At 39.7% G+C, this 18878-nt stretch overlaps 1 protein-coding gene across 4 annotated transcripts in view; it reads right to left on the reverse strand.

Moving 5' to 3' along the window:
- frmd5a (FERM domain containing 5a) overlaps positions 1 to 18878 on the reverse strand; it is a gene marked incomplete at its 5' end in the record, with an annotated part of 60365 nt that overhangs the window by 11516 nt on the left and 29971 nt on the right. Inside the window, 10 exons of one of the 4 annotated variants that reach the window (XM_080504635.1) lie at positions 596 to 670; positions 1742 to 1833; positions 1967 to 2030; positions 2659 to 2747; positions 2870 to 2957; positions 3838 to 3961; positions 4669 to 4766; positions 7363 to 7441; positions 8790 to 8832; positions 10046 to 10150. In XM_080504635.1, coding sequence (XP_080360761.1) covers positions 596 to 670; positions 1742 to 1833; positions 1967 to 2030; positions 2659 to 2747; positions 2870 to 2957; positions 3838 to 3961; positions 4669 to 4766; positions 7363 to 7441; positions 8790 to 8832; positions 10046 to 10150 — 857 coding nt within the window. Of the gene's footprint in view, positions 1 to 595; positions 671 to 1741; positions 1834 to 1966; positions 2031 to 2658; positions 2748 to 2842; positions 2958 to 3837; positions 3962 to 4668; positions 4767 to 7362; positions 7442 to 8789; positions 8833 to 10045; positions 10151 to 18878 lie in introns of those variants that run through there. The other 3 variants (XM_080504634.1, XM_080504636.1, XM_080504637.1) reach the window with 3 other exon arrangements.

Genomic DNA, 18878 nt, shown 5'->3' on the forward strand with positions numbered 1-18878 from the left:
TTGCATTGTTTCTATTTGATTTTCACAGGTTTTGTGATTTTTGACAATAATTATATAAAAGCCCTAAATTCCCAGTATGAATGGGTTGTTTCCACTGCAGCATAAACTTCATATTAAGACACTACACTAAGACCACTCTAGCAACATTATATTTAAGTGTGATAATTATATGTTTACTTGTATCGTACATTTCAGCAAGAACAAATCTGTACATGTGTAATAACCTCAATTATATGATGGTTTTACAGTTTAGAAAGATTCAGTTTCCAATCATTTCAAATCCTATTTCATTTTTCATACAGAATATTGTTTGATAAATTAATAAATACAAATACAAAGCAAAGCTTTCATCTGCAGCTTTACAGCATATCCAAGGTGATAACACATCATTTGACCAGTCTCTTTCATTTGCCCCCTCTGTCCTCTGTCTTGTGAAGCGTCAGCACTGCCCTGCAGGCAAAAGTAGGCTATCGTCACAGCACAGAAAGCCAAGAGGCTACATCTTCTGGGAATACAATTCAGCTGGAAAGAGGGGGCATCCACAGTCGTCCCCCCACCCCCATCACAAGTCCTGCGACCTTGTCGTGTACCGTACCTGTATCGGAAACGGCTGCCCTTGAAAAACAGGTTGCTGCTGGACACTGTGCGAACCTGACTTGACTTCTCAAGTCTGATGGAAGAAAAAAAAGAGATGATAATGAAATCAACTGCAGTTGAACAGAGACGCCTGGAAGGAAAACCGATAATCCTCATGTAAATGTACGTCACATCATCACACAGTGTCTCTCTCACTATAAAAGTGCATCTCAAATGTTATCATTCAATATAATATAAGCTAAACAAAAATAAATATTTAAACAAACAAAAGGTTGAAATATTTCAGCTTATGTGCAACAAAGTAAAATATTTGGATGTTTTCCCATTTTGATTAAGTTATGGCAAAAATTATTTTCCATTGGACTGCTTTTTCTTTGAGATGCATTTGTATTTTCTGAGTCCAAGAAGAAAGAGATCAAATGCCCTTTCAATGAATTATGCACAATGTATTTTACACTATTGGCACAGCATCCCTAACGCAGCTCCATACAGTATTCAATATGTTTATATTGTCATAGCAAGTGACACATTAATTTTTAATGTTCCATTTGCTTTCAAGGGATTATGTGTGCCTATCTGAAAGACTGCGCCTCTTCATCATGTCCTTTTGTGTTTTAATGACCCGGACTTCTGATTACAGAAAATCCTAATAACTGGGGGGGCTGATAAAAGATTATCACTTCGCCACTTGAGAGTTATCAAAAGGTCACATCATATTTCTTCCACCCAGGCACGTGCTAATCTCTGCTACTTCCCCTCTTTGTTTTTAACCCCGCTGCATGACCCTCATCAGTGTGACTCGTTATGATACCGCTCCCAGTGAGCTCACTCTGCTCACAGAGAGCAGAGCAGACCTGCACTATTACTCATGGCTGACACAGGAGAGCCCTATCTCAGAAGCAGCACAGAAGTGCTTACGGTCTCGTGCCAACCCACACGCCTTTCCTAAAGGTCAACAGCAACCCGCACCCAATATTCCTGCTGATAAACAACCAGGGGGGAAGGGCTCTTAAGGACACTATAAGGTGCTGTGACAGTAACGTGAAGGAGACTGCCCGGAGATGCACCGCGGGAAACTGCATCATGATGGCAAGGTAATAAGAGAAATTACCGGTAAACAAATGGAAGGAAGCGGTGGACTCACTTATAGAAAGCTTGATTCTCCACGCCGCACTTCCAAAGGTGCTTGCATGCTTCTGGCGTGGGTGCAAAGTACGTCAAGATGATCTTTTGGTCCTGCACGTTGAAAATGAGAAACCGTGCAGGACAATATAACACTCTGAGACAATAAGGATCGCATTGCACAGACATTGACGATGTAACATGATTCACCTCTTTTCATCCTACATCCAACAATTTATGCTCTCACCTCCTTTTGAGTTGCATATACGTGGAAAGTCTTGCCTTCGAACTTGAGCTTGGTCACCTCGTTCCTGTTTGGGGAGAAAGCGCAGCAACAGTTACGCTTTAAAGTGAGCAGAAACAGAAAGCCACAGCATCTTTAAATATTCATGACAGCCACTCTGAAATCACATAAACAGTCATGGAGCTCTGTGTTTGGTTGGCAAAACAAATAAGCGATAATATTCCCCAAAGGCAGGTAATGAAGAACAAGGGAAACCTGAGTGCTGTTGAAAGCAAACAAATACAGCCATTATAAATACTGCAAACACAATACATAAAAGGCCTTGCGACATTGTGGGAACAGTAACCTCCTTGGTTTAAAAAAAAAAAAAACACACACACACACACACACCAGAGAGAACCAAAGACTTTTCCTAAACTCATTTCAGTTGGAATCTATGTTGAGGCTTGTATCCAACTCTGATTGAAACTTCCCCTGAGTTTGTCCGTCAAGCTCCTGCTCAGCCATCTGTGTACATGCTCGCCTCCAGCACTTCTCACAGGTAGAGGCAGATGGAGAAGGTTTGTCGACTGTGACTCTTACAACCAGCTGTACTCCACACTTTGTACTTGCAGGAAACATAATTTTCCAAACATGGATTATATATAGAGCTCTCTGCATGAAACACACAAGAGAGTGACGCTCGCTCGGCTCACCATTTGAGAAAATGAACTCTCTTGTTTCCCTGAAGTACCACAAAACCAAATGGTGTGAAGGCAAGGAAGGCTGGGTTCCCCGACACGTCCTGAAACATGCACAATAATTATGATTAGTACTTTTTCTGGTGAGTTTGAGCACATATTGAGCATATTTTCAAGTGTCTACCCCGAAAAATGGTACATTAGCAATTGCAAAACAACACTCAACCTTGCATGGATGGGGATCGACACCATATGTCTCCAGCATCTGGGCTTTCTGCAGGAAGTTTCGCTCTGATGTCTCAGGAATTTGTCCACTGAGGGGAAGCAAATGCTTGTGTCATATTGTCAAAAATAATGACTAGAGGCACAAGACTACTAAAATTCCGAAAGCATTTTCTAACTAAGACAATCTCTGAACATAACCTACATCTAATCAAAGTGAAAACAAGATAAAGATGTAGAGAGAAAATATACCAAATGCAAACAAAAAATGTATGAAACTCTGCTGAAGCAATTATAGTTTATAGTTCTTATAGTGAATTTGAAATTATTAAATGATTCATTGAAGCGGCTTGGTGAAGAATGAGGAGACCACTAGTGGGCAGCAGAGTGTCATTCTGCATTTCACTCTGGTCCCACAGCATCAAAACCTGACCTGGTTGATGCAATGCTATGGCTTTTGTGTCTCACAGTGTCATAATAAAACAGACATCTTTTGGTTTTTCTTTCCCTATTTTTGTTACCGAAAACGATAATAATGCAGGAATAGCATAAGTCATAAAGTACTTTATAAAGCAATGAAAGGGATATCTCTGGAATTACTGAGCCTTATATGTTAAGTGTGTAGATCTGCTTTATAAGTCTACCTTTATTTTTGTAATTCCAAGTTAAAGTAGTGGCCAGCACCCATTACTTGTACTTGTACAAGCGAATAGAAAATCTGACTGAATTATTCGAGAGGATAGTGGAGGATGGAGCAATCTTCTTGGTTATCTGCTCATACACCCAGCAATAATCTGGCGAGTCAGACACATTAGTCCAGTGCAGATCAGTGTGCTCTTCCATCATTATTGCAGTCAATTATATGAATGTCAAGGGAGGGTTGACTGTTTGTCTGGCCTGAAAAAATGTGGGATCTACAGTAATGCTAGACAGATTGACAGCAGAGGTGCACTCATATAATTTGGCTCTTACATCAGCTCTGTCTTGTGTAGATCTGCGATCCGCCGCTCCAGTTTCTCCGAATGTTTAGGGAAGAAGTGGAATTTGGAGCTGTAACCTTCAGGATGCTTCCCCGGGTCATAATCACCGATCTCAGCTAAAATAAAAGAATAAAGTTAAATGTTAAAACAAGGCATTGAGAGAAAATAGAATAACGATTTTCTTTGACTCTGATGCTATTTGCTTTTTGCCAGAGGAGACGGTGTATACACAGCCAGGATTACTTCACATATTCCTTCATGCCACACCGCACTCCTCACATGACCCTGATGCTTATTTCTCTCTGCAAGGAGGAGCTGACCAGGCAGCCCATCTTTAATTCATCAGCCCCTCCTCCAGAAGACCTGCCTCATCTCAAAACTCAGTGCTTTCTGCGACGCCAGCTTTGCCGCCAGACATCGTGTGTGCTGTATTCATTTCTGTATTTAGGAGTGATAAGAGGATGATAAGATGCCAGATAAAACACATCAAAGACTCAATAATTGAGCATGAGTTCTTGAAAAACAAGAAGTGTACAAGTTATTGGGTTAATCTCATCCAGGTACAAAATACTCCTTGAGAAACCTTGGCGCATACACCAGTATAAAAAGCTCATGGCAGAGAGTACATGTTATACGTGATCACCAGCAGGCCCAACCTTCCTCAAGTGTTTTTACCAGACACATTGAAATTATTTAGAGAATCTATTTGGGTGCCTCTTGGTATTTATCAGCATGGTAAAGTACAAAGCAAAGTGAAACAGAGGTTAGAGCACAGTGAGAAGCAGAGCGGTACAAGTCATTTCCATCTGTCACTTTCCATTACCTTGAAGGATGTGAGCAGCCAGCATGGCTGCATCCGAGGTTTTACAGAGGAGCCGACCATGGTAGAGGTCTCTCTTGATTTGCAGGAAGACAAGATATCTGCAAACAATAATCATGCCAGGTTGACTGCTTATAACAATAGCTATGCTTTTCAAAATACACATGACCTCACTTAATGATAGATTTCCTCACAAAAACACTAAGGAAGAAAACAATAGCAACAAAACAACAAACCTGATACATTTCAAATGCTGTATGTTGAGTTCACGCTGCCCATGTGTGGTTTGAATATTTCTTTTTGATTTTGCTGAAATAGGGGTTTTGTGTTGGGAAAATGAGGGTAGGAGAGCCCTGAGGGGAAAGCTGCTACCGATGCTAAGCTTCTCTTAAAGCCTCCAGCCTAGTTTCAGACTCACCCAACCTATCAGTTCTTGAAGCAACGACTAATGAGACAACATTTGCAGCAAGGATGACAATAACGACAATGGTAATGCCAATTAGTATCATCATTATTGTTACTGTTGTCAGCGTTAAGGAAACACAGTCAATGGGATTATTCAACATGTTTTTACTAGATGAGACAGTCAGAGCTGCTTCCCTCTGTCTAGACTATTTTCACAAAGGCTATAATGATGCTTCAAAAATATAGACAAACATTAAAAGGTTGCCTGTTCCATATTTGTCACACTGCAGGAGGTTCTACAGACTTGTTTCACAGTTATATGTGTAATATGCATATGAATAATAGCATGGTGCTACAGATTTGCTTGTTCTGAATATATTACACCACAACTGTATGGAATGAGTTGAAACACACAGAATCAAAAGCTCTTTTGCATATATTGACTATCGTTTTGTAAATGACGTTTTAAATGTTAAAAAAAACCAGGGTTGTTTCCAAAGTGAAATCTCCATTGTTGATTAAACAGGGTTAGGGTCAAATCATAATGTCTCTTTTTTGGGGGGAAAGTGTTTTCATTGGTGCTTCATGAAGAAATGATATGGAGCCAGATGTCTATAGCAAGACGCTCTCCATAAGACCACAGAAGCTGTGCTGTGGTATCTGCTTCAAATGGCGAGGCGAGGCCTCCACGAGCTTGGTTGTATCAGTGGATGCCCATAAAGTTGTTGCTGTTTTACTGCCTGTCCTTACTGAGACCAACAGAATGGAAACAGCCCACGGGAGCATTGTTTCCCAAGACATGACCTCTGAGGAAAACATGTTCACTCGCTGTCTAATACAGCCCTCAAACCAATCCATGCTATGAGAAAACGGTCATCAGTGTTACTTCTTACATCTTTCAGTGGTCATAATGTTATTGTGAGTGATTATTTATTCTCTCTGACCCGTCGGGGTCTGCACAACACTCAGCTCTCTCCTCTCTCATATTCAAGTATAACTCTTGCAAATCATCCTTTCAAGTTGATTCACCCCCAACCCCCCATGCTCCACCCCCATCACCACCAACCAACCCCCCCCCAATCTGCTCCATCCACTCTGTTCATTACGTTCACTCCACATGCTGTCCACATTTCATCCCATTACACCTCTGAGACAGAGTGGACTCCTCTGCCCCCGGTCAGTAATGAATACACGACTACACTGAGCACACACACATTCACCAGCTGGCAGCTTTCAGCATCATCTGGAGGAGGTGTGAAGTCGCTGCTGCTCAACTATTACTGCATTGCATGCTTTCTTTGAATTCTGCAAATTATCTTCAGAAAGTGTTATTGCAGGACCCTATCTAACCATGGAATTTTTTTTTTTTTAAACCATGCATTTATATATAAGACTCTTCGTACATAAAAGCCTTACCAAGTGTACCCTCTTGTTAAAAAATATGTTCCATGCGATTCTTATCATAATGTTTTAAACAGTAAGGTACTCTGGCTATTTAAATATGAAAGGTCATAAATTATGTGTTGAAAAGAAACCATGTTTTCTCTGTCTAAAAGTACTATAGCAGTGGTTTTCTACAGAAGCACCCCACCCCACCCCCCACCTCAACGATTGCGGCAAAGAATATCTGCAGAAGCTCATTGATATACAAAAGCAGTAACCCTTGAAAAGAAAGCAATGGACAAATTCCATTTCCTTACTCTTCTTGTCTTGTGTGTAATTGTCCCTTGTTATTCCATTTTTTTAAATTTATTTTTATTATTTGTTATTCCAATACCACAGACAACATTTCTTGCCACCCTCAGAGTACAAACTGAAGCCTCTTGATATGATCTGTGGATCTATGAATTATATAAACATGTCAAACCACAAACAGATTATCTTTGTCTTACACATCAGCTACCATAAACTGTGAGGACCTCTTATTGCGTTACACTATACTGCCATACCGTTGAACTGTACAAGAGTAGGTTTGCAACTTGATCGAAAACTACTTTTCAAGTGGACTCAGTTCACGTGTTCATCCTTCCATAAATGGGCATGCATGAACAAAGCAATTGTACCAAAAGTAGCAAGTGTGAACACATTCTTGAAACACAATCTGTACTCAAGGATAATCTTTGTGGAAACGCAATAATGGGACACAGCTGCCCTTCAACGGTTTGTCAATTGATTTCAGTCCTTCCATCCCTTTCTCACTAATGTGTTATTAAAGTGGAACCAAAGTGGCTGCAAAGAAAAAAAAAAATACATCAACTCATCGAAGGTAAAAGCCACCACAGGGGGTCATACCGAGTGATTTCCTCCTTCAGAGCAGCCGGCTCAGGAGGGTAAAACTTGACTCTCAGACACATGGTGAAGGGAGGCTGAGCTGGAGGAAACAAAAGGAAAACATTTAATGGATTGTTAGGAATAATTCGAATTAAAAACTCAACCGATCATCAGGAGAAGACGAAAAAAGGAGTAGAGCCACTCAGAGTCTCAGATAATCAGCCGTCCTGATCAGTCCCCTGACAGTAATTCCAGTAATTTGTGAGATTGTACTTCCTTAGTTATTTAATGATGACTTTAGCGATCTGCCCTGTACTAACTAAGTGGGTGTACTGTGTTGTCTTTTTCTATTTGTAGTTTCATCTGACAAGTACATAATTAAAGCAAACTCATTTATATACTGTGCCTCTAATAATCTTTCAACATCAGGTCAAATATATGAATTAAAGAAACTGCATGTATCAAAATACACTATGTGTGTGCTCACCATAACTTGTTTTACTACCGAGCAGTTAACATAAATAAATACTGACAACTTCGAAATCCTGAGAACAAAAAGCAATTAGGTTAGTTAAAGAGTAGTGACATCATACTGACTTTCACTCTGTGTTAGCTGATTCAGGTTTCAGCTTCAGTCGACCTTACTCTGAATGAAGCAAATATGCATGGATAAATGGATGAATCTGTATGCTTTATTTTTAGCCTATGAAAAGGACTTTGATTTATTATATGCAAGGACATTAAAAAAAAGGTTTTCTTAGAATTGCTACTCCATCCATCTTCTATACCTGCTTCAAACACTACTTGTAAGCAGACTAGCAAAGGTTCCCAGCAATGCAAATGTTAAAATGTTGATAAGTAAATGTGTTGGCAGAAAGAAAGTGACAAAAACAAGCTTTAATATAGAATTTCAATTGCCCTAAATATTTCTTGGGGAAAGATGGCAAATTCAATTGGATAAATGAAACTAAATGAAAGTACTTTATTGGTTTCTCCTACAACTCTGACACTTTTTTCTGACTCACCCATCAATAACCCCATTTATCAGGAATACGTCACTTTAAATCAAATGAGAGTAACTCAGCCTGTCAGCACAATGTATGTAAAACTCCTTTTAAAAGCAGAATTGTTTTGTTTACATGGCGTTAAAAAAACTCTTGTTTTTGCAATAAATAACACTGAATTGCACAAATGCTAGTACATTGCTTTAAGTGCTTTTTAGTGTAGTAAAACACTGTACGTTCACATATAAAAGCATACAGTAATGTGTGGTGAATGTATTGCATTACTGACTTTATAATAATTTGCCTAATCATTAAAACAGCTGTTGTCTATATTTTATATGCCCTCTCATATTTTATATTATTAATCACCATGTGCATGATGACAGATTCAGTTGTTCACTTATAAATTCAACAATACAATGACCACAAATACGGAGTACTTACCTTTCATTTGCTTTGCAATTGATTTTGTGAACTCCAACCAGTGCTGCATTAGACGAGAGAAACCAGATGAATGCAAATAACAAAACATCCTCTGTGAGTAATCCACATATCAAATCACTCTGCTCACACTTCCAGTATCAGCCGCTGTGTTGTTCAGCTGTTACTAGTGACAGTTTCCAGGGGAAACCTGTTCAGACGGCGCACAGGGTGACAGCAGCGAGATGTGTGCGGAGCAATATGTTAAAGCTGTATTGTCTGACTTTATTGCAACATTTCAGCGTCCATGATGGCAGGGAGGTAGATTATATGGTGCCCGATTCAGGTTGCCTATACTTGGTGGAACAATATTTTCTCTCCATCTTTCGCACAGGTTTATCTCTCAACAACCCGACCCACCCACAGCAACAACCACCAAAATAGTCCTGAGTGACAGCATAGTAAATGCAGCATCAGCAGGACCTGCCTCTTGTGTGCAGGACGACAACATGATCTGTTAACATGTTAATACTTCATGAATCAAGCAGTGCGACGACATGCCTCACAGCAGAGGAGCCTAACGGGACCACCTTCAGCCTGAGAGGCAGCGTGAATAAGAGATGCTGAAGAACACAGCTTTTCACTCTGGACCATAGTCTCACATCTCACTAAATCAAATGCATTCAGTTTTAAAGAAGGTTAGCCATCTTTGATTTTCATAAACACACACCCACACAGTATTGAGGTCAAATATGTGTGTGTGAAGTCAATCGTAGCTCATAGTCAACAAACTTCTGCTTTAAAATGTTTGTATGTAGTGGGTGTAGCATGAAGGATTCAAACTGTCCTGATTCTTTTTTTTAGCTTTTTGAATATAATAATATTACCTCAATTGTAATAAATTCATGGCCTCCGATTGACCAAAGTCTCGTCTCTTGTATCTAATTTCTGGTGACACAGTGAAGGGGGTTTGGACATCAAGACTGGATCCACATTTTTAGAGCACCACTGTTTCATGTGAAAAATGCTATTCTGCAAAGTGAGCAGTTGTTTGGCACCAATCATATTTCATTATTCATTCAATAATGCAATCAAATTATCAATGTTTATGATTCCTTTAGAGAAATGGGTCTAACTAAATTCATAACATAAATTCGCAAAAAAAGTCACTCACACACACACACACACACACACACACACACACACACACACACACACACACACACACACACACACACACACACACACACACACACACACACACACACACACACACCTACCCGCTGCTTGTCAGGATCCACATATCTGATGCCGAAATAGTCTCTCTCCAGCAGGTTCAAATGGTGGCAGATGAGGTCAAACAGATACTGTCCCTTTGCATCCCGCTGCAACAGACCACAAACAAAACTGAAAATTCAGCAATCATGTCAACAAGCAAACAAAAATATGAGCGTGAACATGTGGCCCAAAAATTAAACACACATTTTTTTTTTTTATAAAAATACTTGCTACCAAAAAGTGGTCTAGTTTCCACCACGCATATCCTGAATTCATCTAAATTTAATATACAACCGGAGTCATCTGAAGTGTCTGGAATAAATCCTGTCACACAGCTAAAAGAAAAGCTCAAAGACAGGAAAGATTAGGAAGTACTCTGCTCTCCCAGGGATCTTGCTTAGACTTTGTATTCTAAACCTTAGGGAGGAATATTCCCAGAGAGAAATACTTCAATAAACTGAAGAACTGAGAAAAACCAGAGCCTCTTATATAGCGTCTAATGTCTCACTCATACTGTCCCACAGTGCAATCTGCAGGCCACTCCTGGATATTTTGGATTAAAACAGGGAACACAGTCCTGCATTATTAGATACTCTTTTTTTTTTTTTTTTTTAAGTCTTGAAAATGTGATCGGGATACAGAAATTCTGTAATAATAATTATCTGCAGTAACTTAGGTGAAATACTGAGGTTTTTCACTAATCATACACGGTGAGTCTGCCGCACAGATCTATGGCAGTGTAGCATATAGCATGTGAGCCTCGTTATTAAACAGTAATGAGTGGCAAACAAAATAAATGCTGTGTAGGAGGTTTTAAACATCTGCAGCACTTCAATTGAACAGGGAAAATTGTGCCACCTACAACATTTAGTATGTAAGATACCGTTAGATTGACTTTATTGTTATGATTTATTCATGGAAGCAGATTGCATCTATAAGATACAAAACAAAACAAAAAAAAAAACATTGGGCACAACAGAGCGGGTGCTTTCAGATTCGACATTCACTATGAAAATGCACACTCTGCACACACACTGCTTGGTCCTCTCACAGAATGAATATCAAACTTCTGTAGCTATGAATCAATACATCAGCTCGCGCGTGTGCTAAATGGAATTAGGTTAGAAGGTAAGTGATCCATCACGGTCAATGGAGACAAGGAGCAGCACTTGTTGTTAATGATCCATGTCTACCATGATGGTGGGGATATCAAGCTGGTGCCACTCCACAGGCCCGTCTCTCAAAGAGGCTTTTCAGGCAAGCATCAGTCATCTGCCAGGGAGCTACTAACAACTGCGTATTTATAGATAAGATACTCTTTGTGTATGATCCATGTTTTTATGGATTCGGCCAACTACTGTAGAACAAGATTCAGAAGGTTTATGGATGGATGGATGGAAAAATAAAACATCCAAAGTAATATAACTGCACTACATTTCATCTCAGCTCTGTAAAAGGTTTTCTATATTATTCTTTCTCACTGTTTTGAACCTATCAGTATGCAGAAGGAAAAGTTAGACCCTTTTATTCACTAGAAAATAATAAATCAACTGTCTAAACTGCCCATAAAACATCAAAACACATTTGCTGAAAGGCTGCCGGAGTGATAAAAGGGTTTTCTTTTCCTACATAAACTCTCAAACCAGACAAGTTTTCACTAATACTCTTTACTTTTTTTAATGGGAAAATGCAAGTCAGAGAATGTCAAACAGTACAGAAGATCAGTGGATTTATATTGAGGGCAAAGCAAATATTACAGTGCCTCTTGTTCAATGGGGAGCAGAAACATAACTGCTTCATTAAAACTACTTTTACTTGGCTTTGTAAGGGATGAATAAACAAATTTTTTTTTTAATTCTTTAATCATATATTTTGTCACTTATTTGTCACTATGTCATCAATGAATTTCACTTATATAACACTTTTCCACTGATTTATATTGTTGACTATTGTCACAGTCACCCAGTCTTCCCCGGGGATACCTTGAGGTATGGGGGATCTCACCTGAAACCATCCAATAGAAAGATAACCCACTTTATCAACTGAGCCATAGACACCATACAATTATACATACATACAGTTGCCATGTTTGTTATACAATCAAGAATTTGTCGAGGCATATATACATCAATGTATTTCTACAATATTATAAAACATCCTGGCTCTTGTCCGTGTCTACGTCATATCAACTTCGGTCTTGTGGGCTCTCGTGTCTCAGCCCTCATCATAGCTCATCAGAAGGTCAGCTGAGGTCAAGGGGGAACGGCCACACTCATCCATGTCGCTCCTCCTTCCTCTTCTCACTGTGCGCTCGTTTGCCCTGTGATGGCAACTAAATGCATCCCTGGCAGCTCCCTACTCCCAGTCATTACTCAGGCTGAAGATAACAGGCACTTCATTAGGAGGAAGGCCTGTCAATGTTGGGCTTGTCGCTTAACGGCTGTGACCGAACATCAATTGGAGCTCCTCTACTGGAAGTCGCTGACCTTTCCGTTGGAAGAGCGAGGGGCTTCATGGGTGCTTGCCACTGTCACTTCAAGATTATTACTTAGTTGTAATACTAATAAAGAATCTGACATGCCTGCTAAAAACAGAGCCTCAAAGAAATCGGAAAGGAAGGGTCCTCGAGTGTGTAGCAGTGCATACATATTTGTGTTTTTCCCCTCGAGGCCCTCCGATGTATGCACACAACTAAAAGAGACAGACTCACAAGCAATCAGACTTTTGCAAAGTGAAGCGTAAAAGTGGTATGGTTTGCATTTGGTGACAAGAGAAAAACAATTCCTGAAGCTAAAATTTACCATGATCAAATTATTTACTTTCCTTGGCAATGACTGTATTCTTCTGTCAATCCTCTCCATAAAAGCTCATTTAAATCTAAGATAAACTGATTTGCTGCATTTAAAGTACATATTAAAAATATGACCGTTTTCAGAGTAAAGCCTGTTTAGTTTTTTGACTTCTTTGTTACTGAAATAAGAACCCAGCAAGAGGCAACCACAGAAGGCAACAAAGCCAAATACATTAAACAGGGTTGTGCAGCAGAGTCAGAAAGGACATCTGTTCTTTTGTTTGACGAAAAGAGCAAGTTTGTTAGTATTCAACAGCAGTCCCATCCACCTCCCTCCCACCTCCCCCGTTTCTTGCACAGAAGTGCTCCCTACAAAGCACATCTGCCTTATTCCCCTGCTATTCTCTCTAATTACAAGATTGAGGTGATTGCATGAGAGAAAGGATGTCCTGAAATTTCTAATTAATACTAATGAACAATTTCCTCGGCTGAACTGGTATCTCAATATAGCGCCACTGGAGCCCCAGAAGATTCACGCAATGTTTTAGTGGTTCTGACCTGTGACAGACACAAAGCCTGGTGACCCTGTTTATAACCACCAATCCCGTCTTTTAATAAATGGCCACAGGACCGCTTATACAGTCACCTCCCTGAGCATCTGGATATATATACACACACACACACACACACACACACACACACACACACACACACACACACACACACACACACACACACACACACACACACACACACACACACACACACACACACACACACACACACACATTATTGCATTTAGCTTTTAATACCACTGAAAACAACAGCAAACATTGCTGCAACAAAAGAAATGTTTTAATGCTCCTGTGACTTGGAACAAACAACCAGCTCATACGAGAGACGCATCTTCTTTAGACAATTTAAAGAAACAGCTTAAGACGTACTTAATGCCCTTACTTTTAATCAGCCTGCTGGTTTTAAGGCTATTTTACACTCTTAATCTTGATTTCAATTGACTGTGTGATAATGTCGGCTTTCAAAATGACTTTCAACAATTTAATTATTTTTCTTTTTCACGTTTTAACATCTGTTACTATGTTTAATTTGGTTTCTTCATTTTATGTAAAACAGTACTGGCTTATATATTTAGTTTCACAACAAATAGACACATTCATCTATTTTGCTTCTCTATTTAACTGCTGCTTTGTCATGCACTGAACACAGTTTTCTTGCTAACATAAGACCTGTGTATTGTTTATTGTCAAACTTCCGAAACAGTGTTTCAATGCCTGGAGGCTATTTTTTAGGTTATTATTTTGACTGTTTGAACTAATATTTCACTGGGGTCTGACTGACTGTCTAAAGCCAGTGCATAAAACAAAGTTCTACCACAAATTTTAATCCCTGCTCCTACATTAGGACATTTATATGCACCAAAATGCAAAGACAATATTGAAGAAAGATCAATACCGTAATGTTTGTAAGCAAATCCATTTGCCTTAGGTTGTGTCTTGTCTACTTCAATATCCTTAACCTAAAGGGCCTGATTTACTAAATGTTTGTAGGTACAAATAAGAGTGAAAACCTTAAGTATTACAGGTTTACTTAATAGGTCACCTTTTAAAAGAGAGCAGCAAAACCAGTTTGGTTGTGTTTGACAGCATACAAAAGGAAAAGATAAAGCAAGGGGATGATGAATGGGTCATCTTCACATATTAAAGTGTAAATCTGATACATATTTGCTGGAACGCACCTCACGCAAACACCTGGGACAGACACAAAACAATTAATGAAATCATTCTGATGTGACACATTGACTGAAAACAACGCAGTACGCCTGAAGATCCTCCTGTGTACAATAGGCACTTTTATTTCAGATTAATCATTAAAATGGTCTCCATGTCAACGCAGGAGCACAGACCATTAATAAAAGATTGACTCACTTTATCGTGAAAGAGTCGAAACACGATTCCATTGGCCGTGTGTGTGTGTGTGTGTGTGTGTGTGTGTGTGTGTGTGTGTGTGTGTGTGTGTGTGTGTGTGTGTGTGTGTGTGTGTGTGTGTGTGTGTGTGTGTGTGTGTGTGTGTGTGTGTGTGTGTGTGTGTGTGTGTGTGTCTAAAGGTACCTCAAGCCCTGAGGTGATTTCTTTGGTTTCATAAGCAGATTACTTTCTTTTGTCCCAGGAGACTGACTGATAGCACTGGTTAACATGTCAGACCGAGTCAGTCTCCTGACTGAGCCGTCGTGACCCCGTCACTTCAGCTGGGACCGAGAGCACACGAGGGGCAACTCACAGTCACTTACATTTATTACAAACCCCTCTTTACAGCTCTCTGACTCTTTCCATCAATTCTTTGTGTCATAACACAATGAATAACAAAACAAAAGAAAGTTATTTTTGCAGGTTGATACAGTAACTGTATCAACCTGTAAAAAGGTGTTATATATATATAGCAAGTTGTCAAGTGGTTATGCATTTTATATTCTGTTAGCAACAACTGCAAAACTCTGAGATGAACCGTAAAAAGTTGGAATAATAGGCAAAAACTAATTTGAATTCTGAAACTTGAGGAGTCTCATTATCACCTCATTATCGTCATCACATTTTTTTTAAAATAACTTTTTTACCCCACACACTCATAGAAACAGGGATTTGGACTTGTGCATGAAATATGTGAAAACTATGAAAAAATTGCCACCCGAAAAGCATGGAGCTTATCATGCTGGGGTCCAACACACCACCACCCAGGGCAACTTAATCTGCACAGTTGATCTCCTCAACTAACCACAACTCGATCTCACTAGTTGTGGTTAGTGAGCCATGATCTGTGCAGATTAATTTGTGCAGTTCATGTATGAATCTACAATGAAAAAGAATGATCTAAAATAACAAAAACAAACAAAATATATATGTATATAAATAAATAAACAAACATTTTCCTCCAAGTGAGGTACTAAACACAGAACAAAAAACATGACTAAATTTACACACGCACACACACACACACACACACACACACACACACAAATACATATATATAAACAACACTATGCAACATATATATAAACAACAATATCTTCTGCCTTGAATTGATCATATTCAGAAGGAAAGCAGTTTAGCAGGAGGATAAAAACAGAAGACGCAACATATGAGTTGAAAATAATCATATTATGATCCTGCTGGGAGGAAAAGCAACAATTAGTTTCTAAAACAGTGCTGAAGCCCAGTATCCGTAAAGAGCTGAAGTTAAATGATTTATCTCCCCAAGGTATGAAACCAATTGGTCAGCACATGCTTGGACATTTGCCGTCTCTGTAGTGGCTCATGAGCACCTCCTAAAAGAGGGTTATTATCGACGATTATGCAGCCCTGGGCATTTGAAGGAGACACCAAACACATAATAGACAGTGACAGAATATCTCAAGAGAAATTTAAATCCTTCTGCCAGAACAGTATCAAATCATCAATCGACAAAACCAGAAACAGAATGGAAAGGATGACACTGACAAAGACATCATGATGCCCTGCAAAGAATTGTGCACTCAGAGTATAAACAGATTTCTATTTTGCATTTGGCTCCATATGAGATACAGGGTGATTTTAAGAGTGCATGCTGTTACAATGTGATACAGCTGTACAGTAATGAGCCGATGCTGTGAACCAGGGAAACGTCTTGCAGTGCAGTCTCACACGGCGGAAAAGTGGGACATCAAAACACGGTGGGAATGTGTGAGGATTTGCCCCAGAAATGAGACGAATCAAGAGAATAAGTAAAGCAGAAGAAAAGCTGTGGATATAGAGCGATATGGATAATTGCTTTTAAAGCTTTTCAACGGAAGATCGTTTGAACGGGTGAAATGTGAGTTGGCATTTAACGGGGAACTCATGAGAGGGGAATGTTCTATTCAGCAAATTGCAGCAGCATCTCTTCAGACGGCTCAAACATGATTCATAATTGAAATGTTTGGTGGTGCCCTTGGATGACACCGTTGGCAGATGAACTCAACAACTCAGCAACCCTATGGCCACCATTACCGTACTTCATTAGACATAAAAGCAGACGGGAGTTCAGTCAAAGGGTGACCCACCTTCATGAGACATAAACCAAGGAAATCACACCAGAGGTATGTTTTATGGGTCAGTTTATCCAATATGGTGTAAAGCTATTATAGGAGGGAACATGTGATAATAGCGCAATAAGAAATGTATTGAAGTTTTTTTTTTTTTTACTTATTGAAAAAGACCAAAGCTGTGCTGTTTAGTCATTGCAGACATACCGTACGTCTTTGTTTCTAATGGATATCTTGGCAAAATTCAAATATTTTATGCAAGATATTTAGAAAGGAAAATATTAAATCACATTTAAAAGAATTTTAACCATTTTCAGTTCAAGACAGAGACTTTGTGATGAACTGAAGCAGATGCATGTCAGTGACCGCAGCAATTAAAGTTTTCATAGTTTTATCACGTATACATGAGATAGGACCTTAAGAATATATTCAACCAGAGGAAATTAATAGGTTTCTCAATGAGGATTTCTGAGTCCTTGGTCTTTCGGCACCCCCCCTCGTGGGTTTCATTGCCAACTTTGCTCTAATAGCCTTTGTGTCACATCTCTCAGCTGCACATGCATCTTCACATTTTGGACAAGTCTTTTACACAATACGCCCCCTATATCCCGCTGTGCAGAGCAGGCTTGCAATGAGTGCATGATAATAGATAAAACAAATAGAAAGACACTGGTATGCCTGGTTCCTCTATACGTTTTTGGTGATCTTGGAGTTATTCCCCGTTTCACATCATTGAAGAAAAAGTGTGACAAATGCCCCCAAAAACAAATGAGCAGCACAATCGGTGTAATGATTGGGATTAGCATACAAACAATGCTTGATTTTCTGCCATTTGCACAGTTCTGGTAGTGATGCACTAGTCCGCACTTCTCACATGCAGTGAAAGGCTCTCGGGGGATGACTCAGTGTGGGTGATTTAAATTGTATCAGCCCCTCAGACTTGACATTTATTCTCATGCACTGTTAACCTCTGAACAAAATGAAAACTAGGCAGTGTAACGGCCCTCTGGATTATCATATCTACCTCTGGGTTCAGCTCACAGGCATGAAGTATTGTACCAGGCGGGCATATTTGCGGGGACTCAGTCACACACGGTCGAATGTGTCCTGTTTATCTGTGAAATAGCCATAAGCACTGCGCTATGGATTTCCGAGCAACAGCAGTTGTTTAGTGACGAAAGGCCTTTAATGTGATGATACGGTGGTAATAACCGATTACCGCTACAACATGATGAACGCAGCTATATTTACCGCTATTTGCTCAGCATGTTACTCTTTCATTTCCTTGCAGATGAAAGACAAGTTAGAAAGCCACCTCTTACCCCCTCTCACATAGTGCACCTGGGTGTCTTAAAGCCTATTTAACTAAAACAGACTAAAAATAACCTGCCACTTCATTTCCAGGTAAAATAACTCCACTCCTTTTGTAATGTGACTAGTAACTACATTGAGGTAGATCATTTTGTGTTTTTTTTAAGTAAGTAGCACAACACTAAGTACCTGTGTTTGCTCTTAGGCTGCTACTTTTGCAGTTTTCCTCCAGGCTTTTTTTGAAACCCATGTCATCATCTCTCACTTTGCCAAAGCACACCCGCTGACAGGCACGGATCGCTGGAGGCCCTCGCTCAGTCCTCACCGCTGGCTGTTTCCACCGCTGCATGGTCGCCCATCAGAACTAATTGTTCCACTACATTTCATATTCTTTTAGACAGGATTTACAGTGCTATTGCACTGATAGGTAACCCGCCCACCCCCGACCCCCCATTTTGAGTGTAATAATAAACTGTTTGAAAAAAAAAAAAAAAAGCGGGTCCTATTGCTGCTACTTCAAGACTTGACTGACAGAAAAAATGTTAGTTCAGGCGTCGTGTCACTCCATCAACTGCTGCCAACACATTGTTAATGAAACACAAAGCAGCGCAAGTAAAAGTAAAGAAGCTCCTGCAAGAGAAGAGAATACAGTGAGACACAT

The sequence above is a fragment of the Blennius ocellaris genome (assembly GCF_963422515.1).
Source record: "Blennius ocellaris genome assembly, chromosome: 11".
In the NCBI taxonomy this organism is placed as follows: Eukaryota; Metazoa; Chordata; class Actinopteri; order Blenniiformes; family Blenniidae; genus Blennius; species Blennius ocellaris.